Genomic DNA, 19519 nt, shown 5'->3' with positions numbered 1-19519 from the left:
AGAGCTCGTGATAGACTTAGTGGCTGGCAATGACCAGTGACCCGGGGACCTGGGAGTTCGATACGTGAATTGAAAGGAACTTACAAGGTCGAGTACTCTTTCTCACATTGAGCTCATCAAGCCAGGAAGGATGGCATCTTTTTAGTACTTCTAACTCTCCCAAACCCTGTCAGTTTGTATTATTGAAAAAATTCAGCTAAGTATTTCAAATCTAGTATCTGTAGACCCAGCCTCAACCACATCTGTCAGCTGACTTCTCTTCCTGCTACCAGAGTGGTCATCGTGGGCTTCCAGAGCACTGGGAGCAAGAGTGGGGCCTGGGGGAAATTGTGCTTCCACCGCCCACCCTGGGGGTGAGATTTTATTTTTTATTATCACATTTTTAAGGAAAAGTACTAGTGGAAAACTATTCGCCAGTAAGTGGAAAACTTCATTGCCCTGTGGCCGTGCTTTTGATAAGGAGCCCAGTAACTTGCAGAATTGTCTGGAGTCACTACGGGTCATTAGGATCGGTCATGAGGACTTGATTCCAGATGAACCCCATGCCCAGTGGGAAGGGCAGCTGCTCCGTTTGCCCCTCAGAGTCCGCAGAAACCCCTCTCGGACACTTCCTGACCGGTTCACTGGTCTTGTTCATCCTGTTTGTTCGAAGGCAGCGATACTTGGACTTCTGTATGGCTAGACTCTCTTTTTTTAAACTGTATTGGCACTTCTAGTCGATGTGTGAGTGACCCTGAAAAGTCCTGAGCTTGGGCAAATTGCACCTGGCAAAGAGGCAGATCCAGCTGCAAAGGGGCCCCTGGTGGTGTAAGAGCCTTCACGTGGGCCTGACGACAAGGACACTCTGCTCCCTGAACAAGGACAGGGCCTTAAAAAGTCCCAGGTCTGCTGGATAGGCTCAGGCCGATGAGTTAGCAAGAGCAGACGGCGAACTGAAACGCGGTGGCAGGGCAGGTAAGTATGAGTCGCTTGTCTTTCCTGATCAGCGTTGTTACGGAATCACGACTGCAGACAAGTGTTGTGGCTTCCTTCTGACCTGTGACAGAGGGAGCAATGAAAAGAGGACGGAAGGGACACTGGCCGCCGGCTCCTGGGGCCGTCGGGGTGGACAGAGCATCACGCCTGCAGGCTCACTGACCTTTGGCTTCCCTTTTGTGGGTTCGCAGGGACTGGGCACACATACACGCAGGCCACGTTGCAGGCCTGTTTTCCCACTGGGAGCGTCTTGGGAGCTGCTCATGAAACATAGCACGTTTCGCCTTCAGCTGTCGTCTGCAATAAGCCAAATGGCTGTGTCTTTTCCGTGGGAGCTGAAAGCCCATCAGCGGGCGGACAGCAGGGAGGGGCGTGTCCACAAAGGAGCACGTCTGTCCCCAGATTCCCGACAGGGGCCTGAATTATGGACACTTCCGGTGGGAAGCCCTCGGGCCCAGGACAGCAGCAGCGCTGGCCTCTTGCCTCCACTTTTGTTCTTCTGTTAGTTCTGGAGCGATGGGGAAACACGGAGGCCGGGGGCGGGAGTGGGCGCGGGGTGGGGGGCGGGGAGCGGGCGCAGGGCCTTGAGCGCCTGCATCCTGGGGACACGCGTGTGCGTGGCGCTGGGAGGTTCGCCTTCGCGCCGGCGTGGCGTGTGCACAGGGCGCGCTAACCCGCCTCCCCCTCTCTCCCACCAGTTTGTGGCGCACCCCAACTGCCAGCAGCAGCTCCTGACCATCTGGTACGCGAACCTCTCGGGGCTGCGGGAACAGAGCACCGCCGTCAAGTGCCTGGTGGTGCTGGTGGTCGCCTTGGGCCTCCCGTTCCTCGCCGTGGGCTACTGGATCGCGCCGTGCAGCCGGGTACAGCTTCCTCACCCCCCTTCCCTCTGTGTGACCGTGGCCTTGGGGCGGCGGGAGGAAGCGCGCTCCCCACTCCAGGCTCTTGGTGGTTTCACCCTGGGTGTTAAATGACTCCAGAACCCCAATGAGGCTTTGTCATGACCGGTTCAATTCAAATAAGGGGTGGGAAAGCCTTCCGTGCCCACGGGAGAGGTCGCCTCTGCAGGCGCACAGTGCTTAGGGCTTTAGGCTAACACCCCCGTAGGTGGGCGGGGGAGGGGCCGGGGGAGCGCACGTGCTCTGACTCTGTTGGCAGCTTGGTAAACAAGAGAGCCGATGGGCCAGCCACCAGGATGCAGCCGGCCTGCCCACCACAGGGTGCTCGCGGGGACCTGCGCACACCCTCGTGGGGACCTGTGCACGCCCGCGAGCCCGAGTGGGTTAAGCCCAGCTGCAGATTTGCTGTGACCCAAAGTCCGAGGAAATGCATGTCAGGTGCCCCGAGCTCTTTGTTCTTCAGAAGAAAGAAATGCAGCCTTTCGGCTCGGAGACTTTGGAACTTTTAGGTGGTTTGTTTATTTAGTTCTGCTGGAGTCATTCTGTTGACGACCTTCCTCCCTGTCACCACTGGCCCGGGAGAGTCAGTCCGGTTGTGCCTAGGAGGACTGCTGACCGTGGTGGGAGGAGCACGGGGCATGCGCAGGGTCTGCATCAGGGTCCCAGAGGACCTGGCCGGAGAGAGCGCTGTCCTGCGGGCCTGTGAGCCTGTCTGTACGCCTGAATCTGGGCTTGTGTGCGCCAGACGCGGTTTCAGGCACAATGAGCCAAGGCCACTCAGGGCCGTCCCTGGCACTCCGTCATCTCTCTGGCCCAGCAGTCTCCCCGGCTCCATGTATGTGCGAGGATGCTCATCCACCTCACCTCCTGCTCAAGCTGCCCGTGCAGTTAAGGCCAAACTCGGGTCATTTTGATCAGTTTTGATGACTCGACTGAGTTCGTTTGTCGAATATCATAGAAAAGTATCTTACGACTCCTCAAATGTGTGAGTGCTGAAAACTAAAAACTATAAATGATGTGAGAGAGCGTGCCTTAAAGCAAAGTCATGTCCCACGCAAATGATGTCCCTTCCCGGGGAAGAGGCATTGGCGTCCAGCTGGGACGTGATTGTCTCTTGGGGCAGCTTAATCCGCGGGAACATGGCGTCTGGCCCAGCGTGGGCATCTGCTGTCCACTGCCCTGCTTCTCTCCACTCAGCAAAGCACAGCTCCGGGCCTGGGCTCCCCCCGCCCAGCAGAGTGGGGAGGGAGGGAGCCGAGCCCTCTCTACCCACGCTCATGCCTGCCAGATGCCCTCTACCCGATGGGGAAGAGACAGCGTAGCCAGAATTCTCCCCACATAGCCCGTTTCCAGGATAGGCCTGCTGCCTTCTTTTCATGTTATCTGAAGTTTTAAAAGACCAACCTCTTAGAGACTTGGCAGCTCCCAGGAAATCACTCAGTGCTCTGAACGGGCTACCGCCCCCCTGCCCCCCGCAGTGTGCAGCTGCAGAACAACAGTGATATGTAAAAAGTGTTGTTTATTTTCCTGTAGAAAACGTGACGTGTGGCTGTGTGCACTTATGGTCAACCCCAGACATGCCTGACAGCTCGTGGTTGTTTGTTCTCATCAAGTTCAAGGTTCTGGACGTACAAAAACATTTGTTTGAATTTGCAGTCTTTTAAGTGTGAACCTTGGTGCTTTCTCAGGTCACAGACTGAGTTTAAAAGTAGGGTTTGAGTGTGTGGAATGGAGAACTTATTTGCTGAATCTCCCAAAGGTACCTAATTTATGGACCGCGGAAGCCCTGGGGACAGGGGGAAGCGTTTTTCATTTCTCCGAGAACATGGGGCTTTTAAGGACACCCTGTCACATAGGATTTTATAGGAGTTACCTCAAAATAATTAAAAAGTGAACTTGAAGATGCTCTTGTACTAGTTATATAATTTTCCAAACTCAGGGATGACTTTCAATTAAATTAACCTACTTAGAGGTTTCAATAATTGTGTATCTATATCTCCCTCTTCTAACTGGGATAGTAGCAGACAAAATATTTATCCAGATTATAGTATTTTCTGCCTTTTTTCTAACATACAGAGCACAACTTGACTTTGGAATATTTAGAACTGAGAGGTAAAATTTACTTCTGTGGGAGTTAAGATTGTTTTCTAATCTTCCAAGGGCTTTTAACGTGCCGCGGACACTTCATAACACTTCACTGATAAATGAATGAGCCTACACATTTATCATAACATTTCAATTATAAAGCAATAGAGACTTGCACACGGCACCCTTGGAATTTCTTTTCCTAAACCCTAAACACCCTGACGTTGCATAGCCTGTCTGTGTAAAAATAAGAAATAAACAGTAGATGCCCTGAGATTTTCAGAAACGCATCTGTGAATGCCGTACCTTCTCAGAGAAACCAGATATTGAGAAACAGTGAAGTCTCAAGACTTCTCAAATTATTTTTGCAGAAAACATCCTTTCGAACGAGTGTTTTTCACGCGGTACAGCTTTTCAGACACAGAAGCAGAGCTCTGGAAGTGTTCTCGTTTCATTTGTTTTGAATCCTGTGGCGTGGTTTTCTTAAGTGGAAGCCAGAGTGTAGGAAGTCAGCGCTGGTTGTTTGGTTTCGGTGTCTCGTCCTCTCGCAGCTGGGGAAGGTGCTGCGGAGCCCCTTCATGAAGTTCGTGGCGCACGCTGCCTCCTTCATCATCTTCCTGGGCCTGCTGGTGTTCAACGCGTCGGACCGGTTCGAAGGCATCAGCACGCTGCCGAACGTCACCGTCGTGGACTACCCCAGGCAGATCTTCAGGGTCAAGACCACCCAGTTCACGTGGACCGAGATGCTGATTATGGTGTGGGTCCTCGGTAAGCCGTGGGTTTTCCGTGCTCGGCTCTCGACCCCAAGCCATGCCCAGATAGGGATGGTCCTTTCCGCTCTCTTTTTCAAAAACTGAATTTATTGGGGTGACGTCGGTTAATAAAATTATATGGGTTTAAGGTATATGATTCTGTAACACATCGTCTGTATATGATGTTGCCTGTTTACCGGCCCAATGTCATTTTCTATTTAAAATGTTATTTTACGTGATGTGGTGGCAATACCACCACTGTTAGATTAGCAGAAGAGCAAAATAATCAAATAATTTGCTTGATAACGCTAAATAGTATCCTAACACTAAATTAAAAATGTTTGTAAGTAACAGGAGCCTAATATTAATATACTCTGTTTCAGAAATCTCACTTCAATTATTGACTAAAATGGAAGTTTTTTAATGTGACTCACTGTGATGATCACAGATTTAACTGAAATTCTTGTGACGTGACCCCAGGAGCTATTAACCGATGAGTAAAGAACACTCTGCTGTTTCAGTTTTAGAGATTTTAGGCGGGTGTCCATTTTCAGAATGTTTTTTCCTTCGCCTCACAATGGCCCGTTTTCATAGCCGGCTGTGGTCAGGCAAACATGGCAGACAGACCGCGTGAGGAAGATCAGTGGCTGCTGGAACCAGTGTTTCTGCTGATCACTACGCCAGCATCATTTTACGTGTCCTCTCTGGTCGCCCGGCGAGATTCTGGGTGTCTTCTCAGTTCCTGATTTCATAGACTGGTTCCTCCCCCTCATTCACTCCTGCGGCCCCATCTGGGTCAAGCAGTTATTTCATACGTGTTCTTTTGAGCCATCACATTTCTTTCAAAAATCCCACAGTATCTTCCCCTGACATAGTCAAGACAAGCAGCATCCTCTTCTCCCAAAAGGGCGCGGGCTGCTTTCCGTTCCTCCCGGACCCCCGCTGCCCTGCGGAAGGGTCTCTTCCCTGCCGGCAGGACGCAGCAGGAGCAGAGGGGCGTGGGCAGTGATGGACGGGCTCCCGGGTGACGACGGGGAACCGTCCTTGTTGGAAATCCCCAGTGAGGTGCTCACGTCGTGGCCGTCCCGCCGGTCATCACTAGGGTCTGGTAATGGACCGATGTGGTTTTATAAAGATGACTTTTTCTTGTCCCCCGAAGTCCCACGGGGCAGAGTCGGTTGACTTGTGGAGCCTTCCTGGCGTCTGTCCCCCTTCCTGCCCCGACTCTCTGTCTGAGTGGCAGTGTTTCTGGGCCCACGAGTGGAGGGGTGTTTCCCTGATTCCAGCGTGGCAGAGTGGGTCACTCCTGGAGTGGAAGCTGCTTCTTTGCTAACTCTGCCCAGTGCGCTGGCCCGTCTGCGCTGCCTGTGGGTGTCGCGTCCATGGGGACCGACGGCTGCCCGGGCTGAGCCGCCAGGCCTGACGTGCACCCCCCATGTGTGCCGCCGCAGGAATGATGTGGTCGGAGTGTAAGGAGCTCTGGCTGGAGGGGCCGAGGGAGTACATCCTGCAGCTGTGGAACGTGCTGGACTTCGGGATGCTCTCCATCTTCATCGCCGCGTTCACGGCCAGATTCCTGGCTTTCATCCAGGCCACAAAAGCCCAGCGGTACGTGGACAGTTATGTCCACGAGAGCGACCTCAGTGACGTCACTCTTCCCCCGGAGATCCAGTATTTCACTTACGGTAGGTCCCTCGCTGTGGGCCCTCGCGCGTCGGGGAAGCTGTGGGGGCCCAGTGTCGGAAGGACGGCCGAGGACGGCGATGTTGGTGGGAGAGGGTGCGCTGCGTGTGTCTGGACAGGGCAGGCAGCGCGGTCTCTGCAGCTGGGTGCACATCCAGGCTGCGGCGCTCCCTGGCTGTGTGACTTTGTTCCAGTTCCCGTACTTTTCCGGGCCTTAGCTTTTCACATCCATAGAGAGAAGGTGCTGCAAGGTGGGAGCACAGTGGCCTTTCGGCCTAACCACATAATTTACTCCGATGGACTCTTAGGACGTGAAACTGTCTGAACTGGGGGAAATAGCTTGAGAAACGGAATGGTGGGGAAGGTGAGTCCCTGAGGGCAGGGCCCCAGTGGGTAGGAATAAAAGGTCCCCAGCGGCCGTGTAGGTGAGGCTCACGAGATCCAGCAAAGCAGGGCCTCACTGGCCATGACGATGTCAGCTCTGAGAACCGGCTGGCATCCTGGAGAGGAGGCTGTGCCCCTGCCCCATGTGGCGGCAATGCCCCGTGTCTGTGTCGCGAGAGCGCGAGCCTGGCTGGTGCCCAGGGTGCGGGGAGACTGACGCCTCCCTCCCAGCAGACGCGCGCGTGAGGGGACCTTACCTCCCCTCCCCGAGGCCGCCAGGGCGCTGCAATCAGCAGATGTTCGGGCTGCCCTGCTTATTACGTGTGTGACTTGGTCAGGTTTTTAACCTTTCTAAGTCTTGGTGTCTGCACTTCCAGAAAGGAAGTAATAATAACATAATAATAACACCAGAGCCGTCCGCTTGTTGAAAGCCCTTGTCTGGTGGGTGTTAAGCGTTCACTAAACGGTAATTTTTGTTGTTGTTGTAAACGTCCACGATGCGTGCGTCTTTCCGGGGGGGGGGGGGGCGGTTTGCACAAAATTAACCAGAGAGCGCTTCAGGGACCTCCTGGGGAAATGGGGAAATAGGTACGGTCTGCGGGACCTTACCAAGTGACCTTGAAAGGGCGTTGGGGTCCTCATTTGGAATCTCTATCCAAGATGCGGGCACCTTGGCAGCAGTTTTCACTTTCCAGGAAGGCGCTATTGTGCAGGTCCCGCAGTGACAGCAGCGTTGTGACTCGGCCACATATGCTCCTCTCTCAATATGACGTTTTACCGGCATCAACTGCGTGACGCACTGATTTCCCCGCAGAACGCGCACGTTTTGTGCCAACCAGGTTTGCAGGCTGCGAAGCTGGTGGATAAACCTAGTCACCGAGGGGGACTCGGCGAGGTCACGGCCCCGCTGTCCTGACGCGGGCTCTGTCTCATGAAGCCCGTCCCCTCTTTCCTCGTCCTCTGTGCTCTATTACTCTGTTTCTGCTCAATGCGAAGTCAGCGTAGTGTCTGTATAACGACATTTTCTCCCCAGAAATAGCGCGTGTGAGCATAGAGTTCCTGTCTCGGGTTTAACATGACAGTCAGAGCCCAGGCTGTTCACTAAGTCTGGAGCAGTCCCGACTGAGATGCTCACGCCCTGCCTACAAGATACCAGGTCCCGCTGGAGGTACGGACTTCGCAGAGTCAGCAAGGAGCAGGAAGCTCCTTTCTAACCTCGCCCTCCCTGTCTTCCCAGCCAGAGACAAGTGGCTCCCTTCCGACCCGCAGATCATCTCCGAGGGCCTGTATGCCATCGCCGTGGTGCTCAGCTTCTCGCGGATCGCCTACATCCTCCCGGCCAACGAGAGCTTCGGCCCCTTGCAGATCTCCCTCGGCAGGACCGTGAAGGACATCTTCAAGTTCATGGTCCTCTTCATTATGGTGTTTCTTGCCTTTATGATTGGCATGTTCATACTTTACTCTTACTACCTGGGGGCCAAAGTCAACGCTGCTTTTACCACGTAAGTAAGACATCTCGTAAAGACAGAGCGCTGCGAAGCGGCTCTGGCTCGTCTACATGAGGCAAAGCAAAAATGTCAGTGTGTGTAACGAAGATGTTTTTAAGAGCAGAAAAAAATCCATTAAAAACAATTAGCGCCTATGTGTGATTACATGGCCCCAAAGATTCCTCTCTTGGAGCTTAGTGAGCATTTGACCACAGACTGAATCAGAATTCAGAAAAATGCTAGACAAAATTGGTTCTTTTGAGAGAGTTGAGTAATAAAATTTTAATACTGGGGGTCTCTTACATTATGCATGACATTAAATTTAGTTTCACCATTGGCTAGCCATTACTGTTATTTCGAAAAAGAAGCGTTGGCTCTAATTTTAATGTATCGTTAATTAGTACAGGGGATGGAGTAGGAGAAATTGCAGCTAAATGCGTACAGCCCACTGTGACAGTCATACCGTTCCCTTCCTTTGGGCATACTGGTTTCCACAGGGAAGGCTCACCTCCCCCAGGAAGTCTTCCTTGATTAAGCTTCTTTAGTCTTTGTCCTTTTAAGTTCTGTTAGCATGGAGACATCCAGACTGTGAGATCCGCTGTCACCCATCGGGGTTTGGTTGTCATGGGGGTGACCCACCCCCTGGACTGCAGTCCTTGCAGGTGGGGAGGTCGTAACCCTGCTGTCTGCCTTTGTGCCCTGTAATGCCACCCTGGACACCAGCCGGACAGTCAGCAAGTTCCGTGGAGACTCAGAGCCTCACACCCTCCTAGACATCCAGCTGTTTTGACATGAATTTTTTCAAATAGTTGATACAGAGCAGGTCTTTGGGTGAAAGACACCTGAAGCTCACTTGCTTTCAATGAAGGAAAACCTCTGTTTGAACCCCGATGGGGAGGCGCAGAGAGGCCCTGCACGCAACGACCCCTCGGAGCTCTGAGCGCTCACCTCAGCGCCTGGCGCTGTCGTCGCGGTTCTGCGTGAGGATGGGCGGCCTGCTCGCACGGAAGGGGTTTAAGTGTGTATCTAACCCTCTTTTTATTCGAATGGCAGAGTATCTCATACTTGCCACATCTTATTTTTTTCACTTGAGACTATCGTCACCAATCTCACAGTGTATAAGCCCATGAGGCTAGACCTTTGGCCTTCTCTCTGTGGCCGCACCGCGTTTCGCCATAGGGACCCACCAGCGTTGTTTCCCCACGCCCCACGGTGGGTGTTTTTGGTGTTCTCATTCTTCCCTACCGCCACGCTGCAAGACAGTGATGGTGCGTACTTTTCTGGAAATGGTTATGTAATTTGAATCCCAACCTTGTTCTCCTTTGGCAAACCTGGTTTAGATTCTAAACCCCCTATAAAATCACACCCAGCCTCTCACCCCTCCAGGGGAAAGGACTGGGTGTTGTGGGTGGCTGTTCCCACGCCGACGCTGGAGAGTTCTCTCTTGATAACTCACTGTTAGGCTGGGCTTTGGCACCAAGCCACCCTGAGTTCCTGAAGCCCTGGGAGAATGCTTTCTGACAAACACGACAGTGAAGTACTGCCACGCTTGGGTTTATGCTGATGCTATTTTATGACAGCGTTTGACATTGGTACAGGGTTCAGGCTCTAACTGGTTTTTCCTTTTGACTTTTTCACACTGAAAACTATGTACCTTATTGCCTATGTACCTTATTCTCTTTATTGACTTTATTGACTATGTACCTTATTCTCTCAACAGCGTGGAAGAAAGTTTCAAGACGTTGTTTTGGTCCATATTTGGGTTGTCGGAAGTGACGTCTGTTGTGCTCAAGTACGATCACAAATTCATAGAGAATATTGGCTACGTGCTTTATGGAATATACAATGTCACTATGGTGGTCGTTCTACTCAACATGCTAATTGCTATGATTAACAGCTCGTATCAAGAAATTGAGGTAAACCTGGCTCCTACCCACGTGTATCTCCTTGCCACCCGTGCTAGTAACTTGACACATCTGTCATGTGCCCAGCGGGCGCTCCAGCTCATGCAAACGAGGAGGCTCGTCCCAGGCAGAGCGAGCCCAGTCCCCCCTCTGTGTTCTGCGCCTGGGTAGATAGCCATACGCCTTCCAGTGTCCTCTAGGAGCCCGGCGGGCCCCTGAACCTGCCATCACTCCCAGGGTATATTCTAGAAGCTTTGAAGTTAGTGCTAGAAGGAGTACAGGCTGTTGGGAAACTGCCCTCTCCTAGGCTAGCCAGCCAACCACCTGGAAGACCCTGGTGGAGGAATTACTAGACGTCCAGCAAACATGGACGATATTCTTTATCTGGTCAGGATTTTCCATATGCTAGGGATCCCTTTCCTTTTCTGTTTTGGACTGGGCTGCTCTGGAACCTTTCTTCAGCGCTGTAGGTATGTTCTCTTATGTCCTCCGGTTCAGTGTTCAGCATCTTCATGGTGCTCGGCCCTTTGTTAAGTCCATCGAGTCTCTGTGCTTTAGAAACGCACACGGTAGTGTCACCAGAGCAGGAGTCAGGCCCTCCAGAAATGGACACTGGGGTACTTTGCGCATCTGCTTGGCTGTGGCAATGCCAGTCCGGGGAGTGAGAACCGAGTGGCCACCCTCCTCCCCCTGGGGACCTCCTCCTCCTCCTGTTCTTCTCTCCATCCTTCTCCCGGTTAGCGTGGTTATGCCCATCACCATGGGGGAGCACTGAGGCTCCAAGGAGACACAGGACAGGAGTCAGCCACGGAGGGCCTTTTGTGACATTTGAGGACAGATGGCAGACACATAAACTCCAAAGTGAAATTTCATCTGAGTACGCCTTTTTCCCTTGGCCCTTAGGGTATGAGAGGCTCTATCTACAGTCCACTGAGTAGGGCTAGATGAACAGGGAGGGGGTTAGAGCGTAGGGAACCGTTGCTGAATAGGCAGAGTTGGCAGGGAAGACAGGGATTCGTCTTTCCTTCCCTCTTTGGTCCTGAATTTTTCTTGTATTTTTGCTTTGTTTTAGGGTGGGGGACAGAAATTCCGGTTAAATTTCAGTGGTACACACAGAAGCATCTGGGAGAGAAAAATATTTAAGAAATGAGTATTGAAGTGATATTAAGAATATTATATAGGACTATAGAGCTTATATGCAGATAATTGTATATGCGTCATTTATTTAGGTTCATTATAAGAGCCTATGGGAATCAATTGCTAACATTTTTAGTTTTTTAAATGAGTTATTTCTCCTCTATCTTGTGATACAGGACGACAGTGATGTAGAGTGGAAGTTTGCTCGTTCAAAACTCTGGCTGTCATACTTTGATGATGGAAAAACATTACCTCCACCCTTCAGTCTAGTCCCCAGTCCAAAGTCGTTCGTTTATTTCGTCATGCGGATCATTAACTTTTCCAAATGCAGAAGGAGAAGGCTTCAGAAAGACATAGAAATGGGGCTGGGGTACTCAAAGTCCAGGGTAGGTATCGGACGCTTGCCACGGTCTTAGGAAAAAGGTTGTCTTTCTCCTTGTCTTTTGATGTGCGTTCAGTAATTTTTACGTGTGGACTTAGGTGTTGAAAGTGTGTCCGTTCCATAGTCTTTCATAGGCTAATACTTAATACCTTCATAATGTTTCAAGAACTCACTTAGTCTGTGCCTTGCCTTTGGTCATAATTTTATGTAAATTCCCAGATTCAAAACAAACAAACAAGAAACTTCGTTAACTTGTTAAAAGTAAACAGAACTTTGTTTCTTGTCTTCCATGCTTCTCGGTTGTTCTTCTGAAGTTAAATGGTTTTAACGGCACATTTTCCTCGTGGTTGTACGTCTAGTCCCCGCGACGTAGTTTATTTGTACAGACCCTTTATTGGCCTACATGCTCTCTTTCCTTCATTATTATACAATCGATGCAGGCCCAAGAGCATCCTCAAATATCAACGGTAAATACCCCTTTTATAAAGAATCGAGAATGGCTTGTCCCTCAGTGGTCCCGGGAGAGTCAAAGTCACTGACAGAGGCGAGTTTCACAACTGCAGCTTACTGTCACGGACTTAATTTTCAGAGACAGACTTGGCAGAGGAGACAGAAGGGTATGGGCAGGACCTCAAACAACAGTGAGCGGGGCAGATAGGCGTAAATGTGGGAGGTTAGGGTTATTGCCTAAAGTTGTAAAAACGGCCTGGCGCTGGGAGCCACGAGACAGCAATGTCACCTTCCCAAAACGCAGGCCTTGCTGAGCAGAGGTAGGTGTGTTTCTCCGCTGAAGCTGGGTAAAGACTGGGCTGGTGCGATTTAGTTTCTCCCCTTTAAAAGTAGCTCTGCCTTCCCAAGAGCTGCAATACCCTGGCATCTCATTTTCTAAGAAGGTGGCCTCTTAAACCTTTTCACCTACCCGTGGGCTCTTGAAGCAGCGGAAAGGGGAGACTCCGTAGGGGAGGACAGGGGATGCGCAAAGCTCCAGCCTCAACAAATCTCAGTGCCCTTCCTCACCCGCAGTTGACAAAGTGCTTTGCTGTACGTTTGAACCTCAGGCGACGCTGCGAGGTAGGTGTGACTTATTCCCATTTTATAGATCAGACAGCTGAGGCCCTTCACGTAACTCGCGGTGCCAGCCAGCCGGGTGGGTGCGGCCGTCGGACGCCCGGCTCTTTCCGCGGCCCCTGCGCTAGCGCCCGGCTGCCTCCCGCTCGCAGCCGCAGGCTGGCCTGGTTACTGCCGCACCTTCGGCTGCAGCCTGGGTGCCCTCTTAAAGGGCCCAGGCTCCGAATGCCATGTTGGGCAAATTCTGCTCCTGCCGAAATGGACTTTGTTTCTCTGGGCAGTTAGTACCCTCGGCTTTATTATTTTCAAAGGAAGCCTTTCAAGAATGGGAAGAAACAGATCTTACACTTCATACCTTAAAGTCACCTTTCTGTAGGCAACTGATTTCACTGACCGCGTGCCGATGTTTTCATGACGTAGGACAAGGACTAACAGAGAGGGCATGCCGGTGACACGGGGCTGCCTGGACCCCGTCAGGACAAGGCGGTGTGCGTCCTGGCCTGCTAGGGGGGCACGCGTGCCCCACTCAGGGGTCCGCAGGAAGGCAGCTATTCTCAGAGAGGTTGCTGGAAATGCCAGGAAGGCTGGGCTCTGAGCTCAGGCCACACCCCGTGACAGCCCGGCTCCAATGTCTAGTTAAAAACTGCCATTTTGATTTTATTTTTTAAGTTGTGCGTGGAGCTGTGTAAAATCTCATAGACAGTAGACACGCTCTGTGTACTGTATTGAGCGAAAATTTGGAGAAGTCACGCCTCTGATTTTCATTTTTAGAAGAAAGGAAAGAGCCTCCAGAACTCGTAATACAGCCGGCCTCAGTGGGTGGTCAGAGACTGGCCCCGGGTGCCCCTAGGAGCGCTCTCTCCGGCAGCCGAGGCTTTCTCCTGGCTCCACCGTGGCAGGACCGCGGCCACGCTCCCTGAGCCATGCCTGTGGGAGACGGGCAGGCCCGTGGCGGGGCTCCCCCGGGGAGCACACCTTGTGGAGGGGAGCGGCCCCTCGCTGCCTGTGTGCAGCGGAGGTGACCATCTGCACCTCTTCCCTCTGGAAATTAAAGCTGAGAAAGAGGAAAGGAAAGAGAAACAAAATTCTTCATCTCAGTTCTCTCCGGAGTCGTGAACCTGGCTCAGTCTAAGGCCAAGGTGCTCGGGAAGACGTGCTATTGGGGCCAGCATGTTAGGGTTACAAAATACTGGGTGATGCCATCGGGACTTGTGTGTTTCTGTCCAAGTATAGGAGCAGGGCCAGGCTCGGAGCAGCCGCAGTCCCTCCGGCGTGGCTTCCCCTTCTAGGTGCCCTGAAGTCATTTTGAGAAAGTGTCCAAGGTCCCCAGCAGCAGTAATGCTGACTCAGCAGGAGCCAACCTCTCAAAGAATCCTTTCAGTTGGTCCGCTCCCTGCCAACATGTCGATAACATGCTCACATTAATTTTTACCTTCGAAAATAGAGCAAACCACTGACAAAGCTCGACTTCCACAGAATGTTCCTCCAAAGGGGTGACTCCAGAACTGTTATCAAGGAGAATGAAGTAGAGTGTATTTTTGACTTCCAAGTGAATGTATTCTCATTTACTAGGTTAATTGTATTTTTTCCTAGTTAAACCTCTTCACTCAGTCTAACTCGAGAGTTTTTGAATCACACAGTTTTAACAGCATTCTCAATCAGCCAACACGTTATCAGGTAAGGATGCGTTACATATTCCTCTTTGTCTGTCTGTCACTCCGTGTGTGTGTGTGTGTGTGTGTGTGTGTGTGTGTGTGTGTGGTGAGTAGAACTGGATTTCTCAGCTATACTGTGAGGACAGAAAAGAATAGAACAATGTTACATTTGGAAAGAATTTTATAAACCAGAGCCCAAGTTCTTTATTTTTTTTAATTGAGGAGGAAGTTTTCTGCTATATTGAAAAACAAAGTGTTGCCACAATTTCCAAAGGCCTTAACCTTGAGCTGGAGCAAGCAGCGTGAGATAAGGAATATTCGGGAAATAAGGCCCTCATTCGTGTCTCCAGGTGTTCCTTTCAGGCGGCCCATTTTTCAGATGGGTTCTTAGGCTGCACTGTGCCATCAGCACTACTTTAACGTACCTTTGATGTGGGATGTGACATTTGAACACTATTCTCCAACTCGGAAGAGGGTATAGTCCTTTATTTTTCATCTGGGTGATCACTTTTGATAATCCGGTCTTTAGATTTCTGAAGGGTACAGGTCACAAGAGGGAGGAACAAGGGATTTATAATGTGTGGTGATGACGATGAATGATTATAATTCTGTTTAGACAGTTTTCTTAGAAGCAGCAAATTCTGCAACGGTGCTTGGTACCCTGCTGAAGCCTGACCTTTTAATGGTTGTATTGGATTCCTTGACACGGCTGTACTTAATCTGTCAGTCTTCTGCTGACGGAACTGGGTGCTAATGCCGGTGTTTAGCTGTTACAAGCCACACGGCAGTGAGTGACCTTGTATCTGTGATGTTTGAGACGTGAGGATCTGTAGCCTTGTCTGGTTGATGCATAAGTGCTTTCTGATTCTTTAACTATTACCAGACTGATTTTGATGGAACGTGTACCAGTTTAAATTCTTAAAATAAATGCATGAGAGTGCCTGTATCCTCCTTAATTTTCCAGCGGGGTGTTACCAAAGGTTTTCCATCTTGCCCAGATGGGTGAAGATGGTATCCCAGCGGAGTTTCTTGAGCATAAATGAGCTTGACCATCTTGTCACTTTTAGTGTTCTCCGTGCTTAGGACCCAGGACATATTTGCCTTTCTTGGTGGGCTTTTTGCTATGAATTAAGAGGAATTCTTGTAAGCATCAATTGATTCTTCTACAAATTATTTTGAGAGAGTGAGTCCTTTGTCTATGATATGAATTGCATCCCCCCCGCCCCCCACCAGTGTGTTTTGTCTTTTTAATGATCATGGGTTTTTTCCCAGCTCTTTGATTTTTGTGTCCTTAGCTTGACGAACTTTTATGACTTCCGGCTTTGTGTCCTGTTTAGAAAGATCTTCCACCATGTGAGAATGTTTTTAAAAATTTTTAAACATATTTTCTTTAGTACTTTCATAGTTTAACTTTTTACTTGAAGATATTTGATCCACATGGAATATATTTTGATGTGACAGGCGAGATGGGAATTACAGTTTTTTTCAGTGATTGCACAGCTTGGCACATTGAGTCATTTTTCTTCCCTATTGATTTAAAATTCCACCACCTACTAAATTCCTGAATCTATTTAAATATAGTTCTGGATGTCTGTGCTTTAGAACCACATTATTTTAATTATTATAATAAAATCAAACACATAAAATACATACACACACACTCACATGTCCTTACTTCAGGGCTCTTATTTTACATAACTTTTCAAGCCCTTCTTTCTTGTTCAGTTGTTTGAACTTTAGAGTCAGCTTGGCTAGTTTGCAAAATATCCTGTTGGTATTTTTACTGTGATTGTGTGAATCTAAGAACTGACGTCTAGATAATATTCCGTCTTTCTTTTCAAGAACACGATATGCCTTCCCATGTGTTCAGGCCTTGATGGTACACTTGGTATCATTTCAAAGTAGTCCTCATCATGTTCATATTACTTAGGATTAAGTTGGGTGCAAATGACACAGAACCACCAAAGATACCAGCCACCGAGTGGCCCAGAGAAGAGAGAAATTTCTTCCTCTCTCATGTTCAAGAAGTAGGAGGGGCCATCCCAGGGCTGGTGTGGCCCCCAACAATGCCAGGGACCCACGCCTTGTCTATCATATTACTCTGTCATGCGTCCCTCTCGGTCTGACATGTTCTCAGGGGCCAAGAAAGCTACTAGAGTCTTGGCAGTTGGCTCTGCATTTCAAAATAAAATTAGAAGACATAAGGAAGAAAGATATGCCTCCTCCCTAGAAGGAACTGATATCTTATCTGCACAGATAACTTATCCTTAATGGAAACTAGGAAATAAAGTTTTAATTCCAAGAGGCCTTGTGTCAAGCTAAAAAACCAAACAAAACCAGAAACAGGGACGAGAACTGGCCGTCCCTGCTGAAGGGGATTAGATTCTTCGTCCTGGTGCTTAGCTTTGAGTCTTTACGCGTCCTGAGAGCTCCGGTCCCTGGCTTACAAGTTTCAGGTGTTCTCTTTTGCCTTTCCCGTCCTAAAATAGGAGAAGTCGATGTGCTTATTCATCTTGTACCATGTCCCCCCTTCCTCTCCCAGTTTTTTCTAGTTAAATCGTTAGAGCTGTAGGACAGGGAGAAAAGAGACCTCCCTCTGCCCACCAGGTTCGGTACCTGAGGCCTGGGAATTAAACTAACAGAAGACAGACCCACGGGAGGGGAAAGAACAGCTCATTTACGCACGCAGAGCTCATACGCGTGGAAGTGAGTAACTCAAGGGCAACTGGAACGTGGGGCTTGGATACCCTCTTGCAGTGGCGAGGACACAAAGGCCAGGAGCTGGGGCTCCGCAGGTGGCGAGCTGTGGGCAGGCAAACAGACAGGTACACGGGGACGTTGCGGAAGAGACGCTGGGTGGCGTTAGAGGGTTGTTTGCGCAGACCCGGTGCGGTGCCCGCTTTCCGTCTGGGAGGGTGCGGGACCCAGGGGGGCAAGGCTTCCCAAGGGGACATGGCGTCCTGCTCGTAGGCAGATAGGAGGTGGCAGAGCTCTTTCTGCCCTGTCTGCTTCTCGTCACCTGCAGCTCAAGATAGGCCTTCTGCTGAGGTGACCTGTTTTGGGGTGGCCTCTTCTGGTCCCCCTCACTGCCTCGTCAGGAGTACAACCCGCATTGGTTTTAGTTTTAGCCCCACCGTTAAACAATGTGCTAGTTTTTGTCATGGTTTTCTGTTCAACTCTTTGTCGTCAATTTGTCTTCTCGTAGGTTCTTCAAGAAGAGAGCGTGGAAACTGCTTCCTGAGTGACTTCATGTTCTCCACTGTTTTCTGCTTTCTATATGGTTACGTGGACTAGCTGTAAAACCCTTGGATGTGACTGTTTTCCTTATGCACCTGTAAACATTGTCCTCTGCTCCTGCACTGGAGTGTCCGTCGGGGAGAGTTTGAGACGGGTCTGCTGGGGTTTCGGGCTTGTAGTTTGCCTGAGGCTGTAGGTTGAATGACCCAGATTTTCTTTGTTTATCTTTTAAATCCAGTAACTTGCTCTTGATTGTCCGTAGATGGCTCTGTGTGAATTTTCCTGGCACACAGTATGGCCATTCAATCTGTACATTCAAGTCTTCTCTTATCTCTGAATGATTTTCTTGAATTATGTCTTGAAACATTGTTTCTCTTCCATTATTTGGGGTTTCGCCTTCAGAGATTCCAACCCTATGGCTGCTAAATCTTCCTGGCCCGCCTTCCACAGCGACCATGTCTTTCTCTGTCCCTTTTGAATTGTCATCCATTTCTTCTTCTTTGTTTAAAGTTGTCTAAATAGGATTTTTTATTTTACTTTTATTTTTCAGTTGTCCCATCTCATTTATCCTTTGCCTTCTTTTTTCTCCCACTCTATTTTATCCTGGCCATAGTCATGGAGGCGACTTCCGATGTGCCTCTCATTTCTGTGAGGATTTTAGCTTTCCCTTCCTGAAATTTTTCATCTTATATAGCGTCTCCATGTTGCTGAGTTCTTCTGGAAAATAGGACTTTTCTTTATAATTTCTCCTTTAACCCTCTATCCTATGCTTCTGTAGAATTTACATCAAAAGGTCAAGGGAATTTCTCAGCCATGAATGTTTGCCCTTAACATTCCCCACACCCCCAGTTGACCTTTCTGTATATCCTTTCTATTAAAAAAAGGGGGGTGGGTGGGTAAATATGCCTCTAAGTTTTATTAAAGAAGAAGTTTGCCTTTTCTGTTTATAATTCTTCTTGTTGCTTTTGAGTAACTTAGGAGGAATGGAGAAATTTCTAAATTCACTGTCAAAGTCAAACTTCTTGTGGTTGAAAAGTTCGTCGGCAGCCGTCCGTCTCAAGAGACGATGGTGTAGCTTCTTAAGAGTCTATCTGCACCGCTGAGAATGGCTGTGCAGTCCAACTCGGGAGTGACACGGTATCTGTCTCCTCCCATGTTGAATCGACATCTTGCGATGACGCTGGAGTATCCTCTCCAGTGAAGCTGAAGCTACAGAGCCTGGGCAGGGTGATATGGAGGGTCTGCTGTTGCCCATGCAGCAGACCCGGTTGAAAAGTGTTATGCTTCTAAATGAGATGATTCTTGAAAAATGCCTAGAGACTCCAGAATCCTGTACGTCTCATAATTTCTAAGCAGCGTCCCTGTGCTCGTGGTGCCAGTAGAAAAAGAGAAACTCTTGAGAGAAAGTCTCAATCGGCTGTACGTACACACATCAGTCAAACTTGACACAAATGGCTTGATTATATTTAGATAAAATCTCTCTATCATGGACTCCGTGAGTGATGACAACAGTTGATTTGGTTGCTATGGATTCCTGTTTTATGCAGTGTGATTACCATATATGACTTACCTTAAAGAAATTCCAGGTCTTAACCTGCCAGACGGGGATTTCTCCTTTCAAGGGGTCCCTTTGGGGACACAGTAATTCTAATGTTGCTACCACGATGCAGCACGTTTTTGGAATACCTCTAAAGAATCACCTGGCCCCATGGAAATGGCTGACCTTTGCCCTGGCTAGAGCTGCACATCATGCTGGCACTCAGACGAGTCGCCTTTCCAACTCAAACTAAGGGACAGACTGTTCCCCTGCAGTGTCCTGTGCAGCCAGCGTGAGGTGCCTTCTTGCTGTGTAGAGAGGCTCAGACTTGGTG

General features: G+C 49.7%; 1 protein-coding gene across 2 annotated transcripts in view; it reads left to right on the top strand.

The window, feature by feature from the left end:
• The window catches only part of TRPC3 (transient receptor potential cation channel subfamily C member 3), a 47612-nt gene that overhangs the window by 19869 nt on the left and 8224 nt on the right, over positions 1-19519 (top strand). Inside the window, exons 4-11 of one of the 2 annotated variants that reach the window (XM_090288757.1) lie at positions 1674-1838; positions 4511-4727; positions 6163-6396; positions 8016-8280; positions 9986-10181; positions 11483-11692; positions 12712-12759; positions 14350-14433. In XM_090288757.1, the coding sequence (XP_090144883.1) occupies positions 1674-1838; positions 4511-4727; positions 6163-6396; positions 8016-8280; positions 9986-10181; positions 11483-11692; positions 12712-12759; positions 14350-14433 (1419 nt within the window). The remainder of the gene's footprint in view (positions 1-1673; positions 1839-4510; positions 4728-6162; positions 6397-8015; positions 8281-9985; positions 10182-11482; positions 11693-12711; positions 12760-14349; positions 14434-19519) is intronic. The other variant, XM_090288758.1, reaches the window with a different exon arrangement.

Source organism: Furipterus horrens, unplaced genomic scaffold (genome assembly GCF_987537825.1).
Source record: "Furipterus horrens unplaced genomic scaffold, mFurHor1.1.pri manual_scaffold_10, whole genome shotgun sequence".
Taxonomy (NCBI): domain Eukaryota; kingdom Metazoa; phylum Chordata; class Mammalia; order Chiroptera; family Furipteridae; genus Furipterus; species Furipterus horrens.
Note: the sequence above shows the minus strand (reverse complement) of the source record. Positions and strands in the feature narration are given on the sequence as shown.